The sequence below is a fragment of the Arabidopsis lyrata genome (genome assembly GCF_000004255.2).
Source record: "Arabidopsis lyrata subsp. lyrata unplaced genomic scaffold ARALYscaffold_6, whole genome shotgun sequence".
NCBI classification, from domain to species: domain Eukaryota; kingdom Viridiplantae; phylum Streptophyta; class Magnoliopsida; order Brassicales; family Brassicaceae; genus Arabidopsis; species Arabidopsis lyrata.
Window position 1 is genome coordinate 22,312,520 of NW_003302550.1, and position 23,829 is coordinate 22,336,348.

A 23,829-nucleotide genomic window follows, 5' to 3' on the forward strand; every position below is an offset into this window, starting at 1 on the left:
GAAACATAAAATTGATTTTATTAGGGGTTTGTTAAAAGGATAGTTATATGAAAATAATTAAATTTTCTATTTGAGGAAACTTTATATTTGAGGAAAGTTTCTAATTTGGGAAACTTTCTAAATGAGGAAAGTTTTCATTCCGGGTCATTTGCTATTTGAGGAAAGTTTCTATTTTAGGAAACCTTCTAAATGAGGAAACTTTCTAAATGAGGAAAGTTTCTATTTGAGGAAACCTTCTAAATGAGGAAAGTTTCTAATTTGGGAAACTTTCTAAATGAGGAAAGTTTCCATTCCGGATCATTTGCTATTTGAGGAAAGTTTCTATTTTAGGAAACCTTCTAAATGAGGAAACTTTCTAAATGAGGAAAGTTTCTATTTGAGGAAACCTTCTAAATGAGGAAAGTTTCTAATTTGGGAAACTTTCTAAATGAGGAAAGTTTTCATTCCGGGTTATTGCTATTTGAGGAAAGTTTCTATTTTAGGAAACCTTCTAAATGAGGAAACTTTCTAAATGAGGAAAGTTTCTATTTGAGGAAACCTTCTAAATTTGGGGGAAACTTTCTAAATGAGGAAAGTTTCTATTTGAGGAAAACTTTCTAAATGAGGAAAGTTTCTATTTGAGGAAACCTTCTAAATGAGGAAATTTTCTAATTTGGGGGAAACTTTCTAAATGAGGAAAGTTTCTATTTGAGGAAAACTTTCTAAATGAGGAAAATTTCCATTTGAGGAAACCTTCTAAATGAGGAAAGTTTTCATTCCGGGTCATTTGCTATTTGAGGAAGGTTTCTATTTTAGGAAACTTTCTCGGGAATCGTAAATTTTAAGGATACGGAACATAAGTTCGGTTTAATGGTTTAAAGTTGGACCGGAATATTAGATTCCGGTTTGGGCCGAATTGATTTCCGGTTTAGAATAACCAGTTTGAACCGGTTTACCCAGATTGAGATCCGGTTATTATTTTTTGGAACCGGTTTGATAATCGGTTTAACCGATGAACCGAATTGATATTCGGGTTTAGGAGTTAACCAAGAATGATTTCCGGTTTAGGGGATACACGACAATTGCGGTTTTGGATTTGATTTGATTTAGGTTTTAAGATTTCGGCCATGGCTTAGTGTTTTCGATTTTGAGTGTTAGGTTTAAGTAATACAAGGTTTTTGATCTTTAAGCTTTTAAGGTTTTGTTTTTACCTTTCACCAATTGGGGTTGAACGAATTGAACCGGGAGCTTAAGACCTCGGTAACTCACGCTGTCGATGAACAGTACCGATGAACAGTGTCGATGAACAGTGTCGGCGTGAACAGTATCGGCGAACAGTGTCGGTGAACAGTATCGGTGAACAGTGTCGATGAACAGTATCGGTGAACAGTGTCGGCGTGAACAGTATCGGCGAACAGTGTCGATGAACAGTATCGGTGAACAGTGTCGGCGTGAACAGTATCGGCGAACAGTGTCGATGAACAGTATCGGTGAACAGTGTCGGCGTGAACAGTATCGGCGAACAGTGTCGATGAACAGTATCGGTGAACAGTGTCGGCGTGAACAGTGTTTTGCGATTTTTAGGGTTAGGGTTGTTAAGAGCAAACTCGTGCTGATAACGTGTTGTAAAACTTATTGTTGTCTCATTCCATTCCACAAACATAAAAATAGAACAAGTTCAAAACGTCATGACACAACGAAAGTTACTAAAATTGTCAAAACCACAAGTACCAACAAATCTAAGTTTTGTATTCCTCCTTTAATTCCCATGATTCCTCACGCGCCTGCGCGTGACTTAACTCGACAACGAACACACACCAGAAACCACACACATTAGTAATAAACTCCACGCGCCTAATCGGCGCGTAAAACGTCCTCTAGCGTTCGTTTTGATGATATCTTCTTGCTTGATTCTTCTCTGATCTTTTTGTTCCTCTTTTCTCGTCTCTCTGAAAATCGTTTTCCGTTCTTCGCATCGGAGATAAAAAAAAAAAAGAATGTCTTCGAAAGACAAGAAACCGGCGAGACCATCGACTAGTCGTGGTGGAATCCGAACTCTTTCCGATCTTAATCGTAGGTCTGGTCCTGATTCCGACAGTGATTCCGATGGACCTCAAGAATACTACACCGGCGGTGAAAAAAGGTCAGTCTTGTTGAGAAAAGGTCTTTGAGATTTTTGATGCTAAATGGTTATTAAAGAAGTGAGAGGATCGTGTTTAGTTATAATTGGATCTAGAGTTATCTAATTAGCTAATGATTATTATTAATTAGAGGTTTTTTTTAATCATTAATTGTTTTTTTTAACTGTTCAAATTGGTGATATATCACTGTGGATTGAGTTTAAACCTAGCTAAGTATGTCAATTTAGGGTTATGTTAATGTTGAAACTGTCTAATAATGTTTTATTGTTGTTGTTGTTGTAGTGGTATGCTTGTTCAAGATCCATCCAAAAAAGATGATGTTGATGAGATATTTAATCAAGCTAGACAATTAGGAGCTGTGGAAGGACCTCTTGAGCCTCCTTCGAGTTCGAGGAGTTTCACTGGAACTGGGAGATCGCTTTCTGGTGAAAATATGTCTACTGGTCTTCAACAGCCTGAGCCTGTTGTTCACAACATTGTTTTCTGGTCTAATGGATTCACTATAGATGATGGTCCTTTGAGGAAATTGGATGATCCTGAGAATGCATCGTTTCTCGAGGTGAATAGTACGAAAGACTTTCATTTGAAGCTGTTTCGATCTTCTGTTTTGAGTTATTGATTTAGTTTGTGTTCTTTGTAGAGCATTCGAAAATCTGAGTGCCCGAAAGAGCTTGAGCCTGCGGATAAAAGAGCTCCGGTTCATGTCAATCTGATGCGAAGGGAAGAGAAATGTCCTGTGAGTCCCTCTCTGCTCTATCCATATTGTATATTTTTTCCTGATCAGCTTTTATATGTTTTGCACCACTAACATAATGTAGTCTCTTAATTGATATGCGATTACTGGTCTTGTTTCTTGTTATAGGAAAGACAGAAGCGTAGGGTTTCATTTCAAGGTGTTGGAAGAACTCTAGGTGGTAGCAATGACGGCAGCGGAAGTAGCTCACCTGTTGCTCCAGACTCCGCTGCTATTCCCATCCAAACCAACCAAACCGTACCAGCCCCACCTCCAAGTCTTGTAATAGATGAAACTATTCCAATCACATCGATACAGCTTAGATTAGCGGATGGGACACGTCTGGTGGGTAAGTTTAATCACCATCACACGGTCAACGACATTCGCGGTTTCATTGACTCCTCTCGTCCTGGAGCTCCGGTGAACTACCAGCTTCAGACAATGGGATTCCCACCTAAGCCTTTGACTGATCTCACTCAGACCATTGAAGAAGCTGGTCTCGCCAACTCTGTCGTTCTTCAGAAATTCTAGAAAATTCTACAAGGTTTGTTCTTTTTTGTCTTTCTATATGTATTATTATGAGATCTCCATAACTGTTATAGTAACCAGATCTTTGAAATGTAAGTTACTTCTTCGCTTTGTATACGCAGCATAAATGAGGGTCTCTCATATGAGAAGAAAAGACTTGTGGTATAGTTTTTCGTAATTTATCGAAATTATATAATGAACAACTGTTATATATTAGTTTGGTAAGAGTCTAATCAAGTGTTATCATATGTATGTATATCATTGTTCGGAAGAGTATCAATAAAGAGTGTTATAAGCTTATTGAGAATTGAAATCTATCTGACATGGTAAAATTACAACGTTTATAAGTTTATTGAAAATTTGGAACTTATGTTTGTGAAAGGAAGAACTAGAACTTTTTCATACTATTTTCGATAACTTTACTTTTTACAATGACGTTATGTTCAAAATTACAAGGTTCAAAAAAAACATTCTCAAATTTATTAAAATTAATTTTTGTTAAAATATTTTCATAAGAAATTTAAGCATTGAATAACACCGAAATTACAAAGTAATTAAGTACATAAACTACTATGGAGTCAATGGTTTCGACTTTCAAGTCAGCATGATGAAATTTCAACAATTTATTCGTGAATGCAGAAATGCAGACATAGGCCTGGGCATATTACCCGAATCCGAAGAACCGAACCGAACCCGACCCGAAAAACCCGATCCGAATCCGAACCCGAAGTTTTAAAATACCCGAACGGGTTCTAAACTTCACAACCCGAAAATCCGAACCCGAACCCGACCCGAACCCTAACCCGAACAAGTACCCGAACATACCCGAAATATAAGTACATAGTTATAATACATTAGTAATATTTATACTTGTAAAAACTTAAGTGCCTAAATTATTTGGATGTTAAGAATTTTTGGGTGTTTTAGTTACTTTTGGCTAGATTCGGTTAAAAAATACTTGGGTTTTATAGATTTTTGAGTATTTTTCAATACATTGCAAAGAATCGAATACAAAATTTTTAATATTTGGACACTTCGGGTAAGCCCGAATCCGAACCCGAAATATCCGATCCGAATCCGACCCGAACCCGAAGTTTTAAAATACCCGAACGGGTCTTAGTTTTCTATACCCGAAAAACCCGACCCGAATATCCGAACTCCCAGGCCTAAGACATATCGTTATTTCTATATGACTAATTTTGTAAAAGGACAACATTTAATTTTGTTGAAATTTATGTTTGTTGAAATGAAGAACGAGCATTCTTTCAACTATTTTCAACAAGTTTTTTTTTTACAATAACGCTAGGTTTAAAATAACAAGGTTTCTAAATCATTGTATTTTTATTAGTTCGGTAAAAAAAAACTCTTTCAAATTTACTAAAATCTAATATAAAAGAGATGTTAAAAAAAAAAAATCTAATATAAAATTAAATTTTAGCTAAAATATTTTTAAAATTAAATGATATAGATTTTAACTAGTATAGTATTAAATACCTCCGGACTTGTAAAGTAGTTGAAATACATTTGTGGAGTCAATGGTTTCAAGTCAACAATGATGAAATTTCAACAATTTGCTTAAACACTACAAAAGTGAGAGTTAACTTTGTTGATTTGTTCGGATTTTGGTCGTTAACCAATCACTTGGATGACAAGAAGAACATCAAGTGGCAAAAGGCAAAAAGCTCTAAGCAAAAAAAAATGTCGAAGCCATGTTTTCTCTCCTGCTTCCTTTTCTTTTTCTTCTTCTTCTTCTTCATACCAAAACTATCTTTCTCTTGTCCACAAGATCAAAGACAATCCCTTCTCGAGTTCAAGAACATGCTGATTCACAACATCAAGGAAAACTCCACAGCCGTTGGAGGTTTAGGGACATGGAGGCCAAACTCAGATTGCTGCAAATGGCTACGCGTTAGATGTAACGCTAGTTCGCCTTCCAAAGAAGTGATAGACCTGAATCTAAGCTATCTCATCCTCTCTGGCACAGTTAGTTCAAGCATTTTGAGACCAGTTCTGCGTATAAACTCTCTTGTTTCGCTTGATGTCTCGTATAATTCTATACAAGGAGAGATTCCTGGAGATGCATTTGTGAACTTGACGAGGTTGATCTCTCTTGACATGAGTTATAATAGCTTTAATGGCTTTATCCCTCCTGCATTGTTTACTTTGAAGACTCTTCAGTATCTTAACTTAAGCCTGAGTAGTTTAAGAGGCGAGATTCCCGGAGATGCGTTTGTGAACTTGACCAGCTTGATCTCTCTTGACATGAGTTATAATAGCTTTAACGGCTCTATCCCTCCTACATTGTTCTCTTTGAAGACTCTTCAGCATCTGAACTTAAGCGCGAATTATTTTGGAGGAGAGATTCCTGGAGATGCGTTTGTGAACTTGACCAGCTTGATCTCTCTTGACATGAGTTTGAATAGCTTTAACGGCTCTATCCCTCCTACATTGTTCTCTTTGAAGACTCTTCAGTATCTTGACTTAGGTCTGAGTGGTTTAAGCGCAGAGCTTCCTGGAGATGTGTTTGTGAACTTGACCAGCTTGATCTCTCTTAAAATGAGTCTTAATTTCTTGACTGGCTCTAGCCCTCCAAAATTGTCCTCTTTGAAGACTCTTCAGCATCTCGACTTAAGCCTGAATCTTTTTGGAGGAGAGATTCCTGAAGATGCGTTTGTGAACTTGACCAGCTTGATCTCTCTTGACATGAGTTCTAATAGCTTTAACGGCTCAATTCCTCCTACATTGTTCCCTTTGAAGAATCTTCAGTATCTTAACTTAAACGAGAGTGGTTTTGGAGGAGAGATTCCTGGAGATGTGTTTGTGAACTTGACCAGCTTGATCTCTCTTGACATGAGTTCTAATAGATTTAACGGCTCTATCCCTCATGAATTGTTCTCCTTGAAAAATCTTCAGCGTCTTGACTTAAGCAGGAATGTTATTGGCGGTACATTGAGTGGTGACATCAAAGAGCTCAAGAATCTGCAGGAACTGATCTTAGATGAGAATCTCATTGGAGGAGAGATTCCTCCAGAAATAGGTAAACTAGAAAATAAATTCTCAAATAGTAAACTTTATATTCATGTGTGTTAAAATGTTCCTACCTTTTAAAATGTTGCAAGGTAGTCTTGTCGAACTACGGACGCTGACATTGAGGCAGAACATGTTCAATGGTTCTATACCGTCGTCTGTTTCACGGTTAACGAAGCTCAAAACGATTGATCTTCAGAACAATTCCTTGTCTTCTGATATTCCAGACGATATTGGAAACTTAGTCAATCTATCAACTCTATCTTTGAGCATGAACAAGTTGTGGGGCGGAATTCCAACGTCGATTCAGAATCTGAAAAATCTTGAAACCATTCAGCTTGAGAATAACAATGGCTTGTCAGGTGAGATTCCCACAGCTTGGCTGTTTGGTCTTGAGAAGCTGAAGGTACTGCGGCTCGGAGGAAACAAGCTCCAATGGAACAACAATGGTTATGTCTTTCCACAGTTTAAGTTAACTGATCTGTCACTTAGATCTTGTGGCTTAAAAGGGAATATTCCGGATTGGCTCAAGAATCAAACAACTCTTGTTTACTTGGATTTGAGCATTAACAGACTCGAAGGAAGTTTCCCGAAATGGCTAGCTGATTTGACAATCCAATTCATAATTTTATCAGACAACAGACTCTCAGGCTCACTGCCTCCAAATTTGTTTCAGTCTCCGAGCTTATCCTATCTTGTACTATCAAGGAACAACTTTTCTGGTCAGATCCCTGAAAAGATTGTCATATCACTGGTCATGGTACTCATGCTGTCTGAAAACAACTTCTCAGGATCAGTACCAAAGTCTATTACAAAGATCTTTTTGCTGGAGTTGTTGGACTTGTCAAAAAATAGATTATCAGGTGAATTCCCGAGGTTCCATCCTGAGTCAAACCTTGTGTGGCTCGATATATCTTCCAACGAGTTCTCCGGGGATGTTCCAGCTTACTTTGGGGGATCCATCAGTATGCTATTAATGAGTCAGAACAACTTCAGCGGCGAATTTCCTCAGAACTTCAGAAATCTCTCACGTCTGATCCGTCTTGATCTCCATGACAACAAAATCTCTGGAGAATTTGCGAGTTTAACCTCCCGATTATCTTCTTCTCTAGAGGTTCTTAGCCTGAGAAACAATTCCCTCAAAGGTTCAATCCCAGAAGGCATATCAAATCTCACAAGCCTCCAGGTCTTGGATCTCTCTCAGAACAATCTTGATGGGTATCTCCCTTCGTCTCTTGGGAATCTTACATCCATGATAAAATCTCCTGAGAGCTCATCTTCGGCTAAGCGACCCTTTTACAGCTTCAATACCGACTTAGAAACATTAATCAAGATCAAATCACAAGATATATTTAGTCTTGTAGTGAACTGGAAGAATTCAAAACAAGTTCTTTTCGACAGAAACTTCTACCTCTACACTCTCTTAGATCTCTCCAAGAACAAGCTACACGGAGAAATCCCAACTTCTTTAGGCAATCTCAAAAGACTAAAGGTTTTAAACGTTTCCAACAACGAGTTCTCTGGATTGATCCCACAAAGTTTTGGAGATCTTGAGAAGGTAGAGAGCTTAGACCTTTCACACAACAACCTCACAGGCGAAATCCCGAAAACGTTATCCAAGCTAAGCGAGCTGAATACTTTGGATTTGAGTAACAACAAGCTTACAGGTAGAATCCCTGTAAGTCCTCAACTAGACAGATTGAACAATCCAAACATTTACGCGAACAACAGCGGAATCTGTGGAATGCAAATCCAAGTACCATGCTCTCCTACACAGACCAAGCAGCCAGCTGAGGAAAAAGAAGAAGAAGAAGAAGAAGACAAAGAAGAGGAAACAATGTTTTCATGGAAAGCTGCAGTCATAGGTTGTTCTTGTGGATTTCTTATAGCAGTTGTATTCATGTCATACAATGGGATATGGAAGTAACAATCCCAAAATGTACTCCTAAAAATAATTTAAAATAAAATTTTCTTTTTAAGTTCATCATTCCACATTACCAATTGAAAATTTATTTATGATGATTACAAATATAACATGTCGTTATTTTGATAAAAGGAACAGATCATCACTCTCTAACAGAACCAGAGCAATCGAAACGGAGCACATGGCAAAATCTACCAGGAAACTACTAATATTCCGACTAAAGGAAGACGAGAGCCATTGCGATGGAAGCTGAAACACTTACGACATGAATCTGCTACAAGGCGGAGTACAACACCACCGTGAAATCCACCCTAAATCATCACCCACCAACGACGGCGACCGCTACTAACACAGGAGACGCCATGGGCCTTCTCACAAAATATTAAAATTAACCCCAAATCCGATAACCGATCCGAATAATCCGATTTCGAAACCGAACCGAATAGTTACAAAACCCGAGCGGATAATGAATTCTCTTATCCGAATTATCCGAATTGAATCCGATCCGAACCAAAAACCGGATAGATATCCGCTAACCCGAAATAAAAGTATCCATCCAAAAATATTAGTTATATTTAATTATAATTTATACCTATAAATAACTAAATAACAAAAATCTCCAAAATAACCTAGATATCTAAAAAAAATTAGTTATATATGTTACAATTATAAATAAATCTGCAAAATTTAATCAAATTTTAGAAAATTTTACTAATTTTTCTCTTAAAATTATACAAATTTTTAGATTTTTTTCTCGAAAACCGATCCGAATCCGATACTATTTGAACTAAATCCCAACCTAATAGTCCTAAAATACGAACGCAAAATAAACTCCTTTATCCGAATCCAAAAAAATTTGAACCGAATTAGATCCGAAATCCGAATGTCCAGGCCTAATTATGCATCTAACACATTTTTAGATTGCATATTTCACATGTATTAAATATTAATATAAAACTAAAAATTTTAGGCTATTAAAATTTTGGAATAAAGACAAATAAAATAAAATACAATTTTATTTTTTTCCATAAATTGTGTGTTTTTTTCAACAAAAAAGAACTTGTAATAATTGGCTCATCTTAAAAATTTGACTGTTTGAGGCCAAAAAAAAAAATAACAAAGGAAAAAACTTGTAATCTCCGTTCTGTATAGTGAAACTTCATCGAATCTAGGGTTCTAGATTTATCTCTTCGTTCTTCTGGGATTTGTTCTTCTTCTTCCCATCGATCTCGAGCTTCCGATCTTCTAAAAAGAATCAATCTTGGTACATTTCGAGTAACAGAAACGAAAACGAGAGAAATCAAACAAAACCCAGCCTAATCGAGCTCGTCAGTCGGTGTACAACCCCTAAATTTCATGGCGAAAACTCGACCTGGTGTTGCTTCTTCGGCGAAGAGCAAGCTGAGCAAGAAAGATATCGACTCGTACACTATCAAAGGCACCACCAAAATTGTTAGAGGCAAGTTCTATGTGAATTCTCTATAAAACTAATCACTATTTTGATTGCTTCTTTTGGGTTATTGAGTTGCGATTAGATTTCTATAAACTCATTTCAATCTGAAACGGAAAAAAAATCTGTTCTTTTATATTAACTTATCTTCTATTGGATGCTTGACGTTGATTCAATGAAGTTGTGTTATGTCATTGCTTAATAAATACTTGTATGCAAAATGTAATCTTTTCTAGATTTCGTTTGTTGGAGTTATGAAGAGACAATTTTACTTGGAAATGTGATTTGTTGAGGTGGTTTTTTTTTCAGTGGGTGATTGTGTGTTAATGCGTCCATCGGATGCTGGTAAGGCTCCTTACGTGGCGCATGTTGAGAAGATTGAAGCAGATGCAAGGAACAATGTGAAGGTGCATTGTCGATGGTATTACCGTCCTGAGGAATCACTTGGGGGAAGGAGACAGTTCCATGGAGCTAAAGAGCTCTTCTTGTCTGATCACTACGATGTTCAAAGTGCACACACCATTGAAGGGAAATGTATCGTTCACACCTTTAAAAACTACACAAGGCTTGAAAATGTTGGAGTGGAAGATTATTATTGTAGATTTGAGTATAAGGCTGCTACTGGCGCATTTACTCCCGATCGAGTTGCTGTGTGAGTGGATATATAGTAATGAAACATGCCTTTTTCTCTCTAGTTAATTTCCATGAGTTTTGATTTATCTTCTTTTGGATTTTAATAAAGGTACTGCAAATGTGAAATGCCGTATAACCCAGATGATCTGATGGTACAATGTGAAGGGTGCAAGGACTGGTAAATGCTAATTTTCATCATTCTATTTTCACTTCCTTTTTATTTCAAGTATTGTTTCCTCAACTAGTAAGATATCTAATGCTGAATGCTGATGATTATAGACTTTTAGAAATTTGTTATTCCTAATCCGGAACAACTTGCTTGAGTAAATTTCAGATATAAATGGTCTCTGGTACTGGTACAGAAAAAATCAAATCTCTGCATCGTTCGTCTAGGCAAGAAGCCCATAGATTTTTTGGGGGATTTGTTAGGAAAGCATTTATGTTGCATCATTTGCTTATAGTTATCGCATCGGAAAATATTGGGTGCTCACTGTTTGAGCTCCTTATGATCGTAGACTAATCGAAGTAGTTGTTGCGTAATATGGTCTTTTTTTTTATTAAATTGTAGGAGTTACTACTATGTCATTGTAGGTATCACCCAGCGTGTGTAGGCATGACCATTGAAGAAGCCAAGAAGCTGGAACACTTTGTATGTGTTGAATGCAGATCTGAAGAAGATGGAGCCAAAAGATCTCAGAACGGATTTGCTTCAGCGCCAACCAATGATCTTAAGGTAAATATTGTCTTCGTTCTTTCCTTTTCACATGTCTTATCAATGCTTCTATTACTTTGATAGCAATAACCTTTGCCACCATCCATACCTTGTTAGTGACTCTTTTTTTGGGGTCTTAGTAAAGTCATGAAACCAAAATTTTCCATTGGCTTGATGTTTCTGTCTGCTGAAGCGAATTGCGAAATCATGACTCAGACATTGTTGATCCACATCTCTTCTCCGGATCAAATCCGTCTGTTTTTTTTTTTTTTTTTACATTTTACTGTTTTGCCTGAAACAACTTGTTCTGGTGTTAACATACAACTTGTGTTCAGGTGGAAGCCAAGCGCCGGAAAAGATGATGGCGGGTAAGAGCCTCTTACGAGTGCTTGAAGCTCTTTGGGTGCAGATTTAAGTTAAATAGGGTTTTGTCTTGTCCGTCATTTGATGTTGTGAAAAAGAGAGAAAGAAGAACAAGAGAGTGTGCAAAGAGCTGTATAGCCGAAAATTTCGTGGGAATAACGTATAAAAGTTTCAAGGCACATAAGAAATTGTTTTACTGTGGATTGGTTGTTTCTGAAAACCACTCCTCAGAGTCTGATGATAACCAGGTCGTTTTGTCATATACAAACACGGGATTGTGATAACCAGGCCGGTTTTCTGGTGATAAAGTGATAAACCGTATTTAAACCGAAATCAGAGTTGGAATACAAAGACTTATTAGTAGTTTATTACTGAAAATTTCACATTTAGATTTAGAAAGTACTTAATTATTGAGTAATTTATTGTTGGATTTATAAAGTAAGAACCGACGCCCTTTTTAGTGTATGTGTCTTAGAGCTAGCCGTTGAAAAGAGAAGACAAGTCTCGATTTGGAACGAACGGTCAGATTTTAAGGTTCCTGTCATGTCTGATGCGAATCTTTTTCTTTCCCTTTTTCTGCCGATTAGATTTTCGTGACAAAATTTTAACCGTGATGATCATAATAATGGAACAGATATGAGCAAGAAAAATCTAGCGATTCTGCTGCGTGCTAGAATGAAATCCAACAATCCCACCAAATTTTCCCTCTCTCAATTTCCTGTAAGTCTTTTCTTTTTCTCCTTCTTTCTTCTTTCTTTGAATTCTTAGGATAATATTGTGATTATATGCCCAAATTCACCTAATTTGTAATCATGGGCAATGAAAATTTTACATCTTTTTGATGATCCATAACTTTAGTCAGAGCTTCAGTGAGAGAAAGGAAGGTTTTTTAAGAAGATATATAATACGGCCAATTTGACTTTAAAAATAATGGCTGTTGACTTTGTTGTCAGAAGGAAATTCAATCTAATCCTCAAGAGAATCAATCTGAAGATCACATTGTACAAAATTCCAGTGAAGGAATTGGGAATTCTAGTGATTTTGGTAACACAGGAAGGTAAATTCTCATTGTAGATTTGATTTTGCACCTTTGATCTTTGAAGTAGTGAGTTTGCTTTTTGTTTTTGGTTATCTTTATATTGTTTAGGATATATGATGTTGTTCGAGAAACAATGCACTCGGCTATCTCAGCGAGTAAAACCGGTGTATTAGACATTACTCTTAGTGATTTTCAAGAGGTAAATTATCTTCACATTGCTTCTTGATTCCGTTCTTCGATGTGATTAACTTTTCCATTGGATTACTGATGGTTAAAATGTTTGTAGGGTTACTTTAGCCTTTCGCTTGAAGACCGTGAGAAATTACTGCTTGTTTTAGCCAAAGAATATGATGTTAACCGGGAGCAAGTTCGTGAACTTGTTAAGCAATATCTTGGACTTGAAAATCCAGCTAGTGAGTCTTTGTTTTTTTTTCATTGCTTTTTCTTTTGCCATTCTTCGTTACATTCTCCATTGATGAGCGTGTACTTTTCTTTAGGTGATGATAAGGATGTTTTATCTTCTGTTTTCTATCGCACTGAGCGGAATTTGAGACATACTCTTAGGCCAACATATGAAGTTCTATTTGAGAGGTTGAATACCCATCCAGGAGGGTTGAGATTTTTGTCCATCCTCCGTGCTGATCTTCTTTCGGTACTCACGTAATGTTTCCCATCTTCTTGTTATGTGACTGGAAACTTAAATAGTTGAAGATAGTTTTGATACAGTTGGTAAAAACGTTCCTGTTGAATCTGACACTGACGGTTGTTTCTAATGTATAGAAAAGAAAACTCGCCGTCTCTGCGAACATTAGATTCCTTTCTAAAGGAGAAACTCGGTATGTGGCTTAGTCCTGCCAGTTTAGAGCTTCATCAAATTACTTGGGATGATCCTGCTTCATTGCTTGAGAAAATTGTCGCATACGAGGTATGCATTAGTAGTTTCCATTATAGTAATCTCAGCTATTCAAGATGGTTAAAAGTTTTATCTAATAACGCATTATTTATAAGGCGGTACATCCTATCAGCAACCTCTTGGATCTTAAAAGAAGATTGGGAATAGGCCGTCGATGCTTTGGATATTTTCATCCATCTATCCCTGGTTAGTTAGTTTCTCTGGACACATGTTTCTTTGATTGTAAGTTGACCACTTTCTTGATCATCTTGTGCCGTTACTTCAGGTGAACCACTTATTTTTATCGAAGTTGCTCTTATGGAAACCGTTGCACAGACAATTCAGGTCAAACTAATCTTGATCCTATGCCATGTAGCTTAGATTCTGTAGCTATAAGTCTAAAATTTTCATTGTCGTTGCAGGAAGTTTTGTGGGACAATCCTCCCATACCAGAGAACCAAGCAACATGCGCTTTATTTTACTCGATTTCTTCAACTCAGGTACATGTGCACTCTCTTCTTTCATATCTGTAGATCTTGCGTTAGTTCTAGTTGATTCAAATCATCTTAGTTTTTCGATTCATTTCATGGAGCTGATTAAATCTATGGCTTTCTGACTCCTGTCTTATATATTTGAAGCCTGGCTTAGCTGGGATAAACCTCGGGAAATTTCTGATCAAACGAGTGATCACATTGGTGAAAAAAGACATGCCACATGTTTCTGTGAGTACTTTGACTAATTTGTATGAAGGTTTTATCTGCTTGCTGAACAAAATTGTGCTTTTGTTGCAGACATTTGCAACACTTAGCCCCATTCCTGGATTCATGCAATGGCTCCTCTCAAAATTATCGTCTCAGTCAAGATTTGCTGAAGATGAGCGTAGTACACAGAGCAATTCGCCATCATCTACTTTTAGCGAGAAAGTATTACTACCAGAAGAGGAACAAGCCCTCATGAGTCTATCAGAGTAAGAATTCTTCATGTATGTTCTTATCAGTTATATAGAAAATCAAGCTCAAGGCATCAACTAAGTGATCTTCTTATGCAGTGATTCTCCATCCGGTAGCAATGGCATGGAAGTGCTATTGAATTTGCTATCAGTAAAGAACTGCGATTGGGCTACTTCTCCTCGCCTATTGCCAGTTTTAGAACCTATTCTTATGCGGTTATGTGCTAGGTATGTTCATTCTTGGAGATTCTTGGAGATGTAATGGTTAATATGAATCATATTTCATAAAGGCTTAAAACTCCACTGTTTTGTCTTGATTTTGATAGGTACCTCTTGCAAGAGAAGAAAAGAGGAAAAGCTTTAGACTCTGTTGCTAACTTCCACTTGCAAAATGGAGCGGTAAGTCCAGTGAGTGCGATAGGGTTTAGTTAAAAGAGTGATTGAGATTGATAAGCTTTCATGTTTTGATATGTTACATAGATGGTTGAAAGAATAAATTGGATGGCGGATCGATCAGAGAAAGGTATTCATCAAAGTGGAGGCATCATGGTTAACTATGTCTATAGGTAAAGTAATCTCTGTATTCTATGTGACTCTGCTTCAAAGCTTTCATTTTTTGTTGGTCCTAAATCCGTCGTATTTGATTAATGACAGGTTAGAGAATATCGAAGACTATGCTCAATCGTATTTTGGGTCGGGCAAAATTCATGCCTCTCCCGGTATCCATTCCCGTCTCTAAGTAACTCCGCAAATCAAATTGGGTTTGATCGATGATTCTTGATTTTGTCATTCTCAAAAGGTAAGGTTTTAGAATTAAGATATCAAAGCGTGAGATTAACGCAAGCACAATGGTATGTGTATGTACAAACGGTCTTATGTGTGTATCCTCTCGAGACTATATATGTGAATGTGATTCAAATAGATATAAGGTTTCACTTATCGGAATCGGTTTCGACATGGCTAGTCTCCAAGACGTATTCACGCATGAGTCTTGTGTTGGATCCATCTACGTTCTGCATTTTCACAAACACAAGATGCTTCTGTTACATACTTGCATTCATATATGTATAGAGATAAGGAGAGATAGAAGAGAGAACCTTGAAGGCGAGGCGCTTCAAATTATCCCATTCGAAATTGTTTTTACAATAAGCAGACCGTACCTAGTTACGGTAACAAAAGGTTCCAAACCATAAATACAGAGTTGAAAAATGATATTGAAGTTTTTTTGAAAATGTACGAAGGAGAAAAGGAAAGCTTGGTTTACCTCTAAAATTCGAAGGGCTTGTTGCATTGGTCATGATACCCAAAAAGTAAGTTTTTAGTTTGGTTATGTCATATCAAATATACTTCTACATTAAACTGGTACGTGAATATCTAAATAATTGTTAGAGGATCGAACAAAACTAGATAAAGTTTTCCGCAAAAACTTGTTCTAGTAGATAAGTCACGTTTTGTTTTTTTTAGTCATATTTTTAACACGCTAGTGGTATATAGCATAATCACTTTTCCAAGACATGAAAACTTGATGAATGTTTTGAATGGTAAAAAACAGCGGAATCACGATTTCGAAACATGAACAAATATTATACCATTCATATCCGCAAAATGGTGGAATTGTGTTTAGGCACACGATTTTAAAGAAGGTTTTTTTTTTTTTTCAAGAAGTTAATAAACATTGCACAAATATTTAGTTGCATTATATGGCGAAAAGTTCCACTGCACGAAAAGAATGTTTGGAGAAAGCAAAAAGATTCCGTCTAAAAAATCACTAGGAGAAAACAAAATTTGTTAAAAAGTATATATGATGCATAACTTAAAGAAACTTAAAATTCATCACTAGAGTTTATAAATTTTGGTAAACTTCATGAATGTGAACCCTGAGTTAAAATTCCAACTTATATTCTAACAAGTTTCACAAAAAACCTCATACTAGAATTTTATAAGCAACTGATTTATTTATATAGAAGTGTTTTTTTTTTGGTACCTAAGTTCATGTGACGTGAAGACCGACGCATGAGAGTGGCGCAAAATTTGTCGCCGTCACTTACAGAGTTTGTGTCTAAAAATTCTCTCAACTCCATATACGCCTCAGGGTTATAACTCTGTCATTAATTAATATATAAACTATAATTATTATTAATCTAAACACCTAAATTAAATAAATAAATAAATCATCAAATCGACCTCAAGCTGAGCAGAAACTATCCTCACTGCAACGTAAGTAAAAAAGTCATGAAGATGCTTCGCTGCCTTAGCCTCAGGTGAAGCTTCTCCAAAGCCTAATTCAATTATTCAAAAATATTTAGAAAATAGACAATAATCTATATAGAACAATTGTGTATGAATCAAAACAACATTTTGTGATTAATATGTCAAATATTGTTACATACCGGGAACATACATCTTGTTAGAACATATTCGAGTTTTTTTACATTTTCGCGAATTCCGCATTAATGCAAAAGAAAGCAAAGGTCTTTTTCCAAATTTTGGATTAAGGTAAGAGAGGTAAGAGTGATGGAGAATGAGGGAAGAAGATGACTCCATAGAAATATTAGATGAAGAAAATTTGCAGGAGAGACATATTGTTTTACGATTTGGTCGTATATAATAGAATGTATTAGATTCACACATTAAAATATCTAGGATGTGGACAAATAAATATCTTCTAGTTGGAAGTATAGAGACAAAACATGTCTTATTTGTTTCAATATCTGGTATTGTAACATCAAATATATCAATTTGATTTTTTATCAATTTTAAGTTATTTTTTTAGTAAAACAATTTATCACGAAATAATAATGTTTTTTTTGTTTCTGTTGTCAGTACCAGTTAATCAGTAAATTTTATTGACTTAATGTATATCTAGGATCATAGAAAAGAGCTGTGTCAAATTTTTCTTTACCAAATAAGCTGTAGGAAGAAAAAAAAATTAAGAAAGTTTCTTATTTTTTCTAATTTTTAGGAACCACGTCTAAACACACCAAAATCATTTTGAAAAAAAAAAAAAACATATTTACAAATGTGGTAAATCAACCACAATTCTCTTGATTTACTACTATGTTTAAGTATGTGTAACTCTTCATGACAAACTAACCTTGAGTTAGACTTTAATCCTAGGTATCTTCCACGATACTAGCACCTCTAGAAACTACCGTCACTGCCTGCCGTTCTAATTAAGTTCGTGTTGCTCCACCTCATTTTTGATTTGGGTTCACGTTGAAAAGACTTCTTTCTCGCCTCTTTGTCAATTTGATGGTTCCTTTTCACATGTACCGTTATTGTTCCTTGTCTTATTTCGCTTAAGAGAGTCTTCTTATCGAGTGTACTTCAAAGTCTTGCCAAAAGCACCATCGACAGAAAAATTCGCAACATCATCACCGGAAGGCGACATAGGAAACGTTGGCGATCGCTAATGCTTTTTTGGATTCGATAACATCTTCATCGCAATTCTCATTATTGTAACCTTTTTTTATTTTTTTTGGCCAAGGTTACTCTATATTTAGGTATTGCTTTTTGTAATGCCTCGTTTTCATTTTTAATGATATTACATGATTAGCAAAAAAAGCATCGTATATAGTATAATCAATGATTTTGCACTCGGATATTTATATTTTTATGTTTTTTTTTCTCCTTTTTTAGTATGAGACCATGTTGTTAAGATTTTGCTTGTTGTAAAACCTAAACTTTTTATTTCTAACTCTTAGTCACGAATTCTCTATAAATACTTTATTTTCTCTTTAAATATCTAATTAATGCAAGAGTCTTAGAGCATCTCCAACGTTCAGATACCATCCTAGTTTCTCATTTATAATATTTTAATCATTTTGATTATTTATTTATATTTTAAATGATAATTAATAATATTGGCCAATCAAAACAAAGCCACATGTGAAATGAGTTTCTCATAGTTCCTCAAAGCAGAAACGCATCTCACTCTCTTTCCTGCTTTTTCATTATTTTCTACTCTCTCTGTTTCACAAAGAGTGTCATTCTACCATTTTTCACATAAATTAAAAAAACTAAACAAATGTCATTTCTACCCCTTATTAATACACTAGATAATACCCTCTCTATAATTTAATAAGCTGAAAAAGTAGGGATAAAAAAAGAGAATTAGTCTTAAAAACTGCATTGAAAACATAAAACGACACTCTTTGTGAAACAAAATTAAAACCTTAAAACGACACTCTTTGTGAAACGGAAGGAAAATTATTTAAATCACAAAAAATCTACTGAAAACGCTCTTAGTAAATTTATCCTTTTGTTTTGTTGTTATTGGCATACATAGACAAGGAGAGGTAGATTATAGTTAAGTTTGGTTAAGTACTAATTTTCCCCTAATCTAATTTATAATTTCAGGAAATAAAACTTTATCCTTTTGCTGTTATTGGCATACATGAGAGGTAGATTATAGTTAAGTTTGGTATAGTACTAATCTAATTTATAATTTCAGGAAATAAAACTTTATCCTTTTGCTGCTATTTGATTTCTAGATTCAGTAATTTAAGTGGATCATGATCGAACACCACACCTTACCCACTTTACAAACGTTGGCCCATGATCATATCAATGTCACATAAATAAATTCATAAAGAATTAAATTATCTGTACACGTGTCGATACTTTAGCCTAGTGAAAGGTCAAAGTCAAAACGCTAAAAATTAATGTTCTAAATCACCCGATCACATGCCATGCACGTGTTAACTCGGTTAACTGGTCCACACCACACGTGTGAAATGTTTATCTTATCTTCACATATTAGATTCTTACTGGTTCGTATAACTCACGCACTTTCTCGACGCGTGCTATATGAAGTCCAATCTTTCAACTAGCCGTTAGGATTTCGACAGCGTGGCAACAACTGTAATAATAAATTCTCATTAAAACCAATTATATACTTCTATATAGCTTTATGACCGAATTATTCCGATGAAAAGAGAAAATAGTACTACATCAATTTGTGTTGAACAAAAAAAAAAAGAAAACAAATACTACATCAATTTGCATGTATAGAGATTTTTGTTTTTAGCTTTTGGATTTTGTATATTCTTTTTTTTTTTGGATAATTACAAGCGAATTTTTGAAAAAAATTATACGAAGCTCTTTAAGATATCCTATTTCCAAAATCTTGATTGGATGATTATTATTGTATTATTTAAATATTGATAAATTATGATGTTGCATGGAAACTCTCTTCGAAGTCCGTTTCCCGTTTTCGAAACGTTTCGGAAACGGAAACACGAAAAACGTCACGGAAACGCGTTTTCTAAAAATCTATGTTTGGAAACACGATGGAAACTCACGTTTCTAAAATGTAAACGCGACAAATCTTTTTTATTGACTTTGGAAACTTAATAAATAAAAGTTGAAAAGATTAAGATTTATAGAGTAATACATATCACTAATTTTGGAAGACTCTGAGTTTTAAGATTTTTTTATCGACAAACTAGATTTGGAGGCATCTTTTTAAGATCTACGATGAAACTAATGAAAATGTTGGTCTAAATTAAATATTTGAACTTGAACCTTTTAATCTTTTTTTCTTTTAGAATTTTAGTTAACCTATTTAATATTTGATGTTTTGGACTTGTATTGTTTAATTAAACTATTTTATAGTTTTATGTTAATGTTATATATATACATATATTATATATGTGTATACGTTTCCAAAACGTTTCCAATCCCTAATTTTAGAAAAAAATCGTTTCCCGTTTCCGAAACATTTCGCTTCCACGTTTCCGTTTCCGTTTCCATGCAACATAGCCTTTGAATTTTACTGTTCATCCCAAATTTATTATTATTATGAAATGCTTAAACTGTTAAGTAGTAAAAAAAGAAATCAAAGACGGTAACAACACAACTTAAATTAAATATTCAAACTATTTTTTTCCAACATTGGACATAAAATGTACATATCATTCAATAACCGTCTTAATTTTATTATTACAAACCACATTCGTTTGTAACTTTAAACAATATGGAATGAAAGATGAAAGAAAGGCAAAATAGATAAATTCACCCAAACAGATACTCCCTCTATTTTATTATATTAGATGTTTTATGAATTTTTTTTTTCATATTATAAGATATTTAATAAGTTTCAACGTAAATTTAAATACATTTGATAACTTGTGACTATTTATATTCTGCAGTCTTTTTTATGATTTGTTGAAATGTTTTTTAACTAATAATAAATAATGTTTTTAAAACAAAAATAAATTATATAAATATATGTGTATTTATCTTAAACATCTTACATTTTGAAAAAGAGGAGTATAAAAATAGGTTAATTTACCCAGAAATAAATCTGTTCTAACTAAAAATATGATGTTAATATGGGTATGGAACTCCCATTTAATAAATGAGTAATTAACCAAAACTATATTAAATGGATCTAAATGAGTTTAAATTGATCAAGAAAACTTAAATGGAGATTAATGAGATGGGAACAGGAAAGGAGGATAAATAGCGAGTAAAATTAAATGGGGTTAAATGAATTTACGCATAAATAATAATAAGGAAGAGAAGAAAAAAATCAAGATTAATGTAAGAAAACCAGTGACGACGCGAAAAATAGTAGCCAAAATTAAAACATAAAAAAGGTTTGGGTTCCGGAGATATAGCATTTAATGTGCAGTATCTCACCTCAGTCCCTCGAGATCGTTATTCCTTATCTCTCTGCTTACTTTTTGCTCTCTGCTACTGCTTACTTTAATTTCGTACAAAAATGGAGGCCAAGATCACTGAATCGCAGCTGGAGAAAAATGTTGCTAAGTTCTTTTAGAAGATCAAGCCTCACTAGGATATCTTGGCATTTGCGATCGGCAGAGGAAAATTCTATAATAAAAAATGTGGGTTTAAAATTTTCAATGAGATGAGCTTCAATGGGGTGGATTTACCCATCTTAAAATCTCTATTTCTAACAATCTTAAATCATATTTACGAAAGAAGGTCAACTTTCTCCATCTGTTTGTCACGTCAGCATTTTAAAAAAGGACACGTGATATTTTTATTTTAAAAACAAGAAAAATGATATTGTTCATCTTATTTACCTATTTTACTACTAAAAATACATTATTTTCACCCCTAGTTACATGAAAGATGTATATGATCGTACATGGGTATCATACGAAACTAGTTTTCAGACGGATTTGACACAAATTTACACGAAAAATTGAAAATTTTGGGAACCCACTTTAACGGCGCAACAACACAGTTTTTTTTCTCCATAGAAAGACGACAAAAATAGAGAATCTTTTTGGGAAAAAAATGAAGATTCGTGTGTTTGTGACATCTTGTGTGAGAAGAAACTTCACGGGTGGTTCTGATCGGTGGAAGAAAGCAATGGCAAAGGTTGCACAACAAGGAACATTGGCTCAGAAACAAGTTCAAAAGAAGCGGATCGGATGGCTGAGAAAGCTTGAGTGGAAGCAAAATACGGTTTGGGTATCACCGATCAAATCAAGCTTGCCAAAGTCATCAAATCGGGGAAAGCAATGAGCAAAAAGTTTTAAAATAGAGTCGCTAAGGTGGAAAAGATAATGATGGTCCAGAAGATCGGCAAATAAATCTAGTTTTTATTTTTTCTTAATATGTGTAACAAAACTCAAAATATCATTTATTTAGGAACAGAAGGAGTATATACTTTTTAAGTTAAATATATATATATATGCCTATATTTATTTAGACATACATAACTTATATTTATAAATAATTATATGTACTATATATATAATTATACTTATATTAGTTTTAATAAAATTAATTATTAAGAGATTGATCCATAGTCAAACTAATTAGACCCGAAGTCATGGAAGATTGTCTGCTTTGATTTACGCGTTATGTAAAACATATTATGAAACCAAAAACAAACACTATATATGTACTCTTTAAACATAATAAAAATTCTTAATAAGCCTAATCATATATATATATATATATATATATATATATATATATATTACTATAAATAAGAAAATTCATAAAATTAAATAGCATAAAAATTATATTACTCGTCAATAGCATGTATTCTTATCTAGATATAAAAAGGTAGGTTAATTTCGCTGAGGAATGAGTTAGTTCTAACAATTATCATATATAACCTATGAGTTTTGAAGGCTTAACAATAGATTTTGTGCAGCCCCATGCATGACCATGAATGAGTTAGTACAACGTTATCTTTCATATATAACAGCCACCAACATATGACCTTCATTTCTTGTAAATTAATCCAATTCAAAACCCAAAAAGAATAACTATTCTTCCAAAAAAGACCTTTCGATATCTTTATATGTGTTTCCACTCGACATCCAAAAACGAGTCAAGACATCATCTTTTTTTTTTATTGTTCTCTTTTTTTTTTTTTTTTTTTTTTTTTTTATTAGTAGTATTGTTTTTTTTTTTTTTTTTAAAAAATTTTATTATTATAAATAAAACCGTTACAATTCAACAAAACGGAAATGAGTAACAAAACACAGCAAAAGATTCCAAAGCATGGCAACTATCGAGAAAATAAACGATTAGAAACATGAATCGATTAAATGGGTTCAGCCAAACCCACCTCGTCGACCACGATTCCCTCGACCGCGTCTTCCCCCTCTTCTTCCTCCACGACCAATATTAATTGCCCTGATCGGCAATTGCAATGGTCGGTCTTGGAGATGTTTTTCTGAAAATGGTGACCTGAGATTCAAAATGAGATCCTCATCCGAATCATCCGACCCGGAAGAAACATCTTCTTCTGAATCATCAGGCAGTACCACATTCGATGCTAAATCCAGCACTGCATATTTATTTGAGCTAGAGGCTTTGCGAAAAGAATTAGTACTAGAATGTTTTTATTGTTCTTTTGATGCGGAAGTTTGGTTTTATTTCACCTCAAAGGTCCATGTTTCTCCACTTCACTTGTTTGATGATAGAGTTAGATGGCTAAAGAATCTATGTCATTACGATTCTTCGACTTGCCTTTCAAGCTTCAATGTTTATCCTCTGGAAAGAAAGAAACACACGGCTTCATAATACTACCTCTAGACCATTGAGTGCTCTGATCCGTTATCGAGATTTCAGAGATTAACTCTTCATGATTCTCCTTTTTTAGTCACTTGGTTTGGTCTTTTTCAATCATAATGTGTTCTATTGTATTCCCTTTTGTTGAGGTGTTAGTCATGATAGGAGGCATTGTTGTTGTTATTGGTTCCAAAGGTTTCTTCAGTTTATTGAAGGTATGTTTTATAATATATATTTTTAAAAATGTCATGTATTCCCAATTTCCCACTGCCAAAAAACATCATTTGTCGATTAAATTTAATATCCATCCAAATTCTACTTTCACTTAAAAGCGTAATTTACTAAGATTTGGAAACTCCCAAATTTTATCTTAAACAGCTTTCTATTCTCAACTTTCCATAATATATACCACATAATTTAAAAATATATCTTCTTCTACACTGAGAATCAGCA

At 34.6% G+C, this 23,829-nt stretch overlaps 6 protein-coding genes across 9 annotated transcripts; 5 read left to right on the forward strand and 1 right to left on the reverse strand.

The window, feature by feature from the left end:
* The first annotated feature begins 1,872 nt into the window (after positions 1-1,872).
* Positions 1,873-3,597, forward strand: LOC9308753 (plant UBX domain-containing protein 4). The gene is made up of 4 exons (XM_002872638.2): positions 1,873-2,122; positions 2,403-2,679; positions 2,761-2,856; positions 2,983-3,597. Exons 1-4 carry the CDS (start codon positions 1,977-1,979, stop codon positions 3,382-3,384), a joined length of 921 nt encoding a protein of 306 aa, XP_002872684.1. The 5' UTR covers positions 1,873-1,976; the 3' UTR covers positions 3,385-3,597.
* A 1,602-nt stretch (positions 3,598-5,199) lies between these two features.
* On the forward strand, positions 5,200-6,160 carry LOC110227441 (leucine-rich repeat receptor protein kinase EMS1-like). The gene is made up of 2 exons (XM_021021536.1): positions 5,200-6,050; positions 6,139-6,160. The coding sequence occupies exons 1-2, from the start codon at positions 5,200-5,202 to the stop codon at positions 6,158-6,160; spliced, it is 873 nt and encodes a 290-aa protein (XP_020877195.1).
* A 519-nt stretch (positions 6,161-6,679) lies between these two features.
* Positions 6,680-8,335, forward strand: LOC9308754 (receptor-like protein 12). Its single transcript, XM_021021537.1, has one exon. It carries the CDS (start codon positions 6,680-6,682, stop codon positions 8,333-8,335), a length of 1,656 nt encoding a protein of 551 aa, XP_020877196.1.
* A 1,080-nt stretch (positions 8,336-9,415) lies between these two features.
* On the forward strand, positions 9,416-11,812 carry LOC9308755 (chromatin remodeling protein EBS). Of its 2 annotated transcripts, XM_021022064.1 has the most exons (5): positions 9,421-9,791; positions 10,092-10,434; positions 10,525-10,593; positions 11,007-11,148; positions 11,463-11,812. In XM_021022064.1, exons 1-5 carry the CDS (start codon positions 9,689-9,691, stop codon positions 11,487-11,489), a joined length of 684 nt encoding a protein of 227 aa, XP_020877723.1. In that variant the 5' UTR covers positions 9,421-9,688; the 3' UTR covers positions 11,490-11,812. The 2 variants fall into 2 exon arrangements, with proteins under 2 accessions (XP_020877724.1, XP_020877723.1); XM_021022065.1 differs by lacking the exon at positions 11,463-11,812 and having other exon boundaries at positions 9,416-9,791; positions 10,984-11,117.
* Positions 11,813-11,962: 150 nt separating this feature from the next.
* Positions 11,963-15,293, forward strand: LOC9308756 (malonyl-CoA decarboxylase, mitochondrial). Of its 3 annotated transcripts, XM_021022004.1 has the most exons (16): positions 11,963-12,024; positions 12,125-12,210; positions 12,444-12,547; positions 12,638-12,728; positions 12,816-12,942; positions 13,027-13,189; positions 13,310-13,454; positions 13,538-13,628; positions 13,708-13,766; positions 13,844-13,921; positions 14,060-14,143; positions 14,213-14,388; positions 14,470-14,598; positions 14,697-14,769; positions 14,851-14,936; positions 15,025-15,293. In XM_021022004.1, the coding sequence occupies exons 2-16, from the start codon at positions 12,127-12,129 to the stop codon at positions 15,107-15,109; spliced, it is 1,575 nt and encodes a 524-aa protein (XP_020877663.1). In that variant the 5' UTR covers positions 11,963-12,024; positions 12,125-12,126; the 3' UTR covers positions 15,110-15,293. The 3 variants fall into 3 exon arrangements, with proteins under 3 accessions (XP_020877663.1, XP_020877662.1, XP_020877664.1); XM_021022003.1 differs by lacking the exon at positions 11,963-12,024 and having other exon boundaries at positions 12,036-12,210; XM_021022005.1 differs by lacking the exon at positions 11,963-12,024 and having other exon boundaries at positions 12,036-12,210; positions 12,447-12,547.
* On the reverse strand, positions 15,160-16,963 carry LOC9308757 (chaperonin-like RBCX protein 1, chloroplastic). Its single transcript, XM_002874748.2, has 6 exons — positions 16,761-16,963; positions 16,555-16,649; positions 16,355-16,472; positions 15,635-15,651; positions 15,468-15,530; positions 15,160-15,383 (listed from the first exon to the last, which is right to left on the reverse strand). The coding sequence occupies exons 1-6, from the start codon at positions 16,912-16,914 to the stop codon at positions 15,303-15,305; spliced, it is 528 nt and encodes a 175-aa protein (XP_002874794.1). The 5' UTR covers positions 16,915-16,963; the 3' UTR covers positions 15,160-15,302.
* Positions 16,964-23,829: the final 6,866 nt, after the last annotated feature.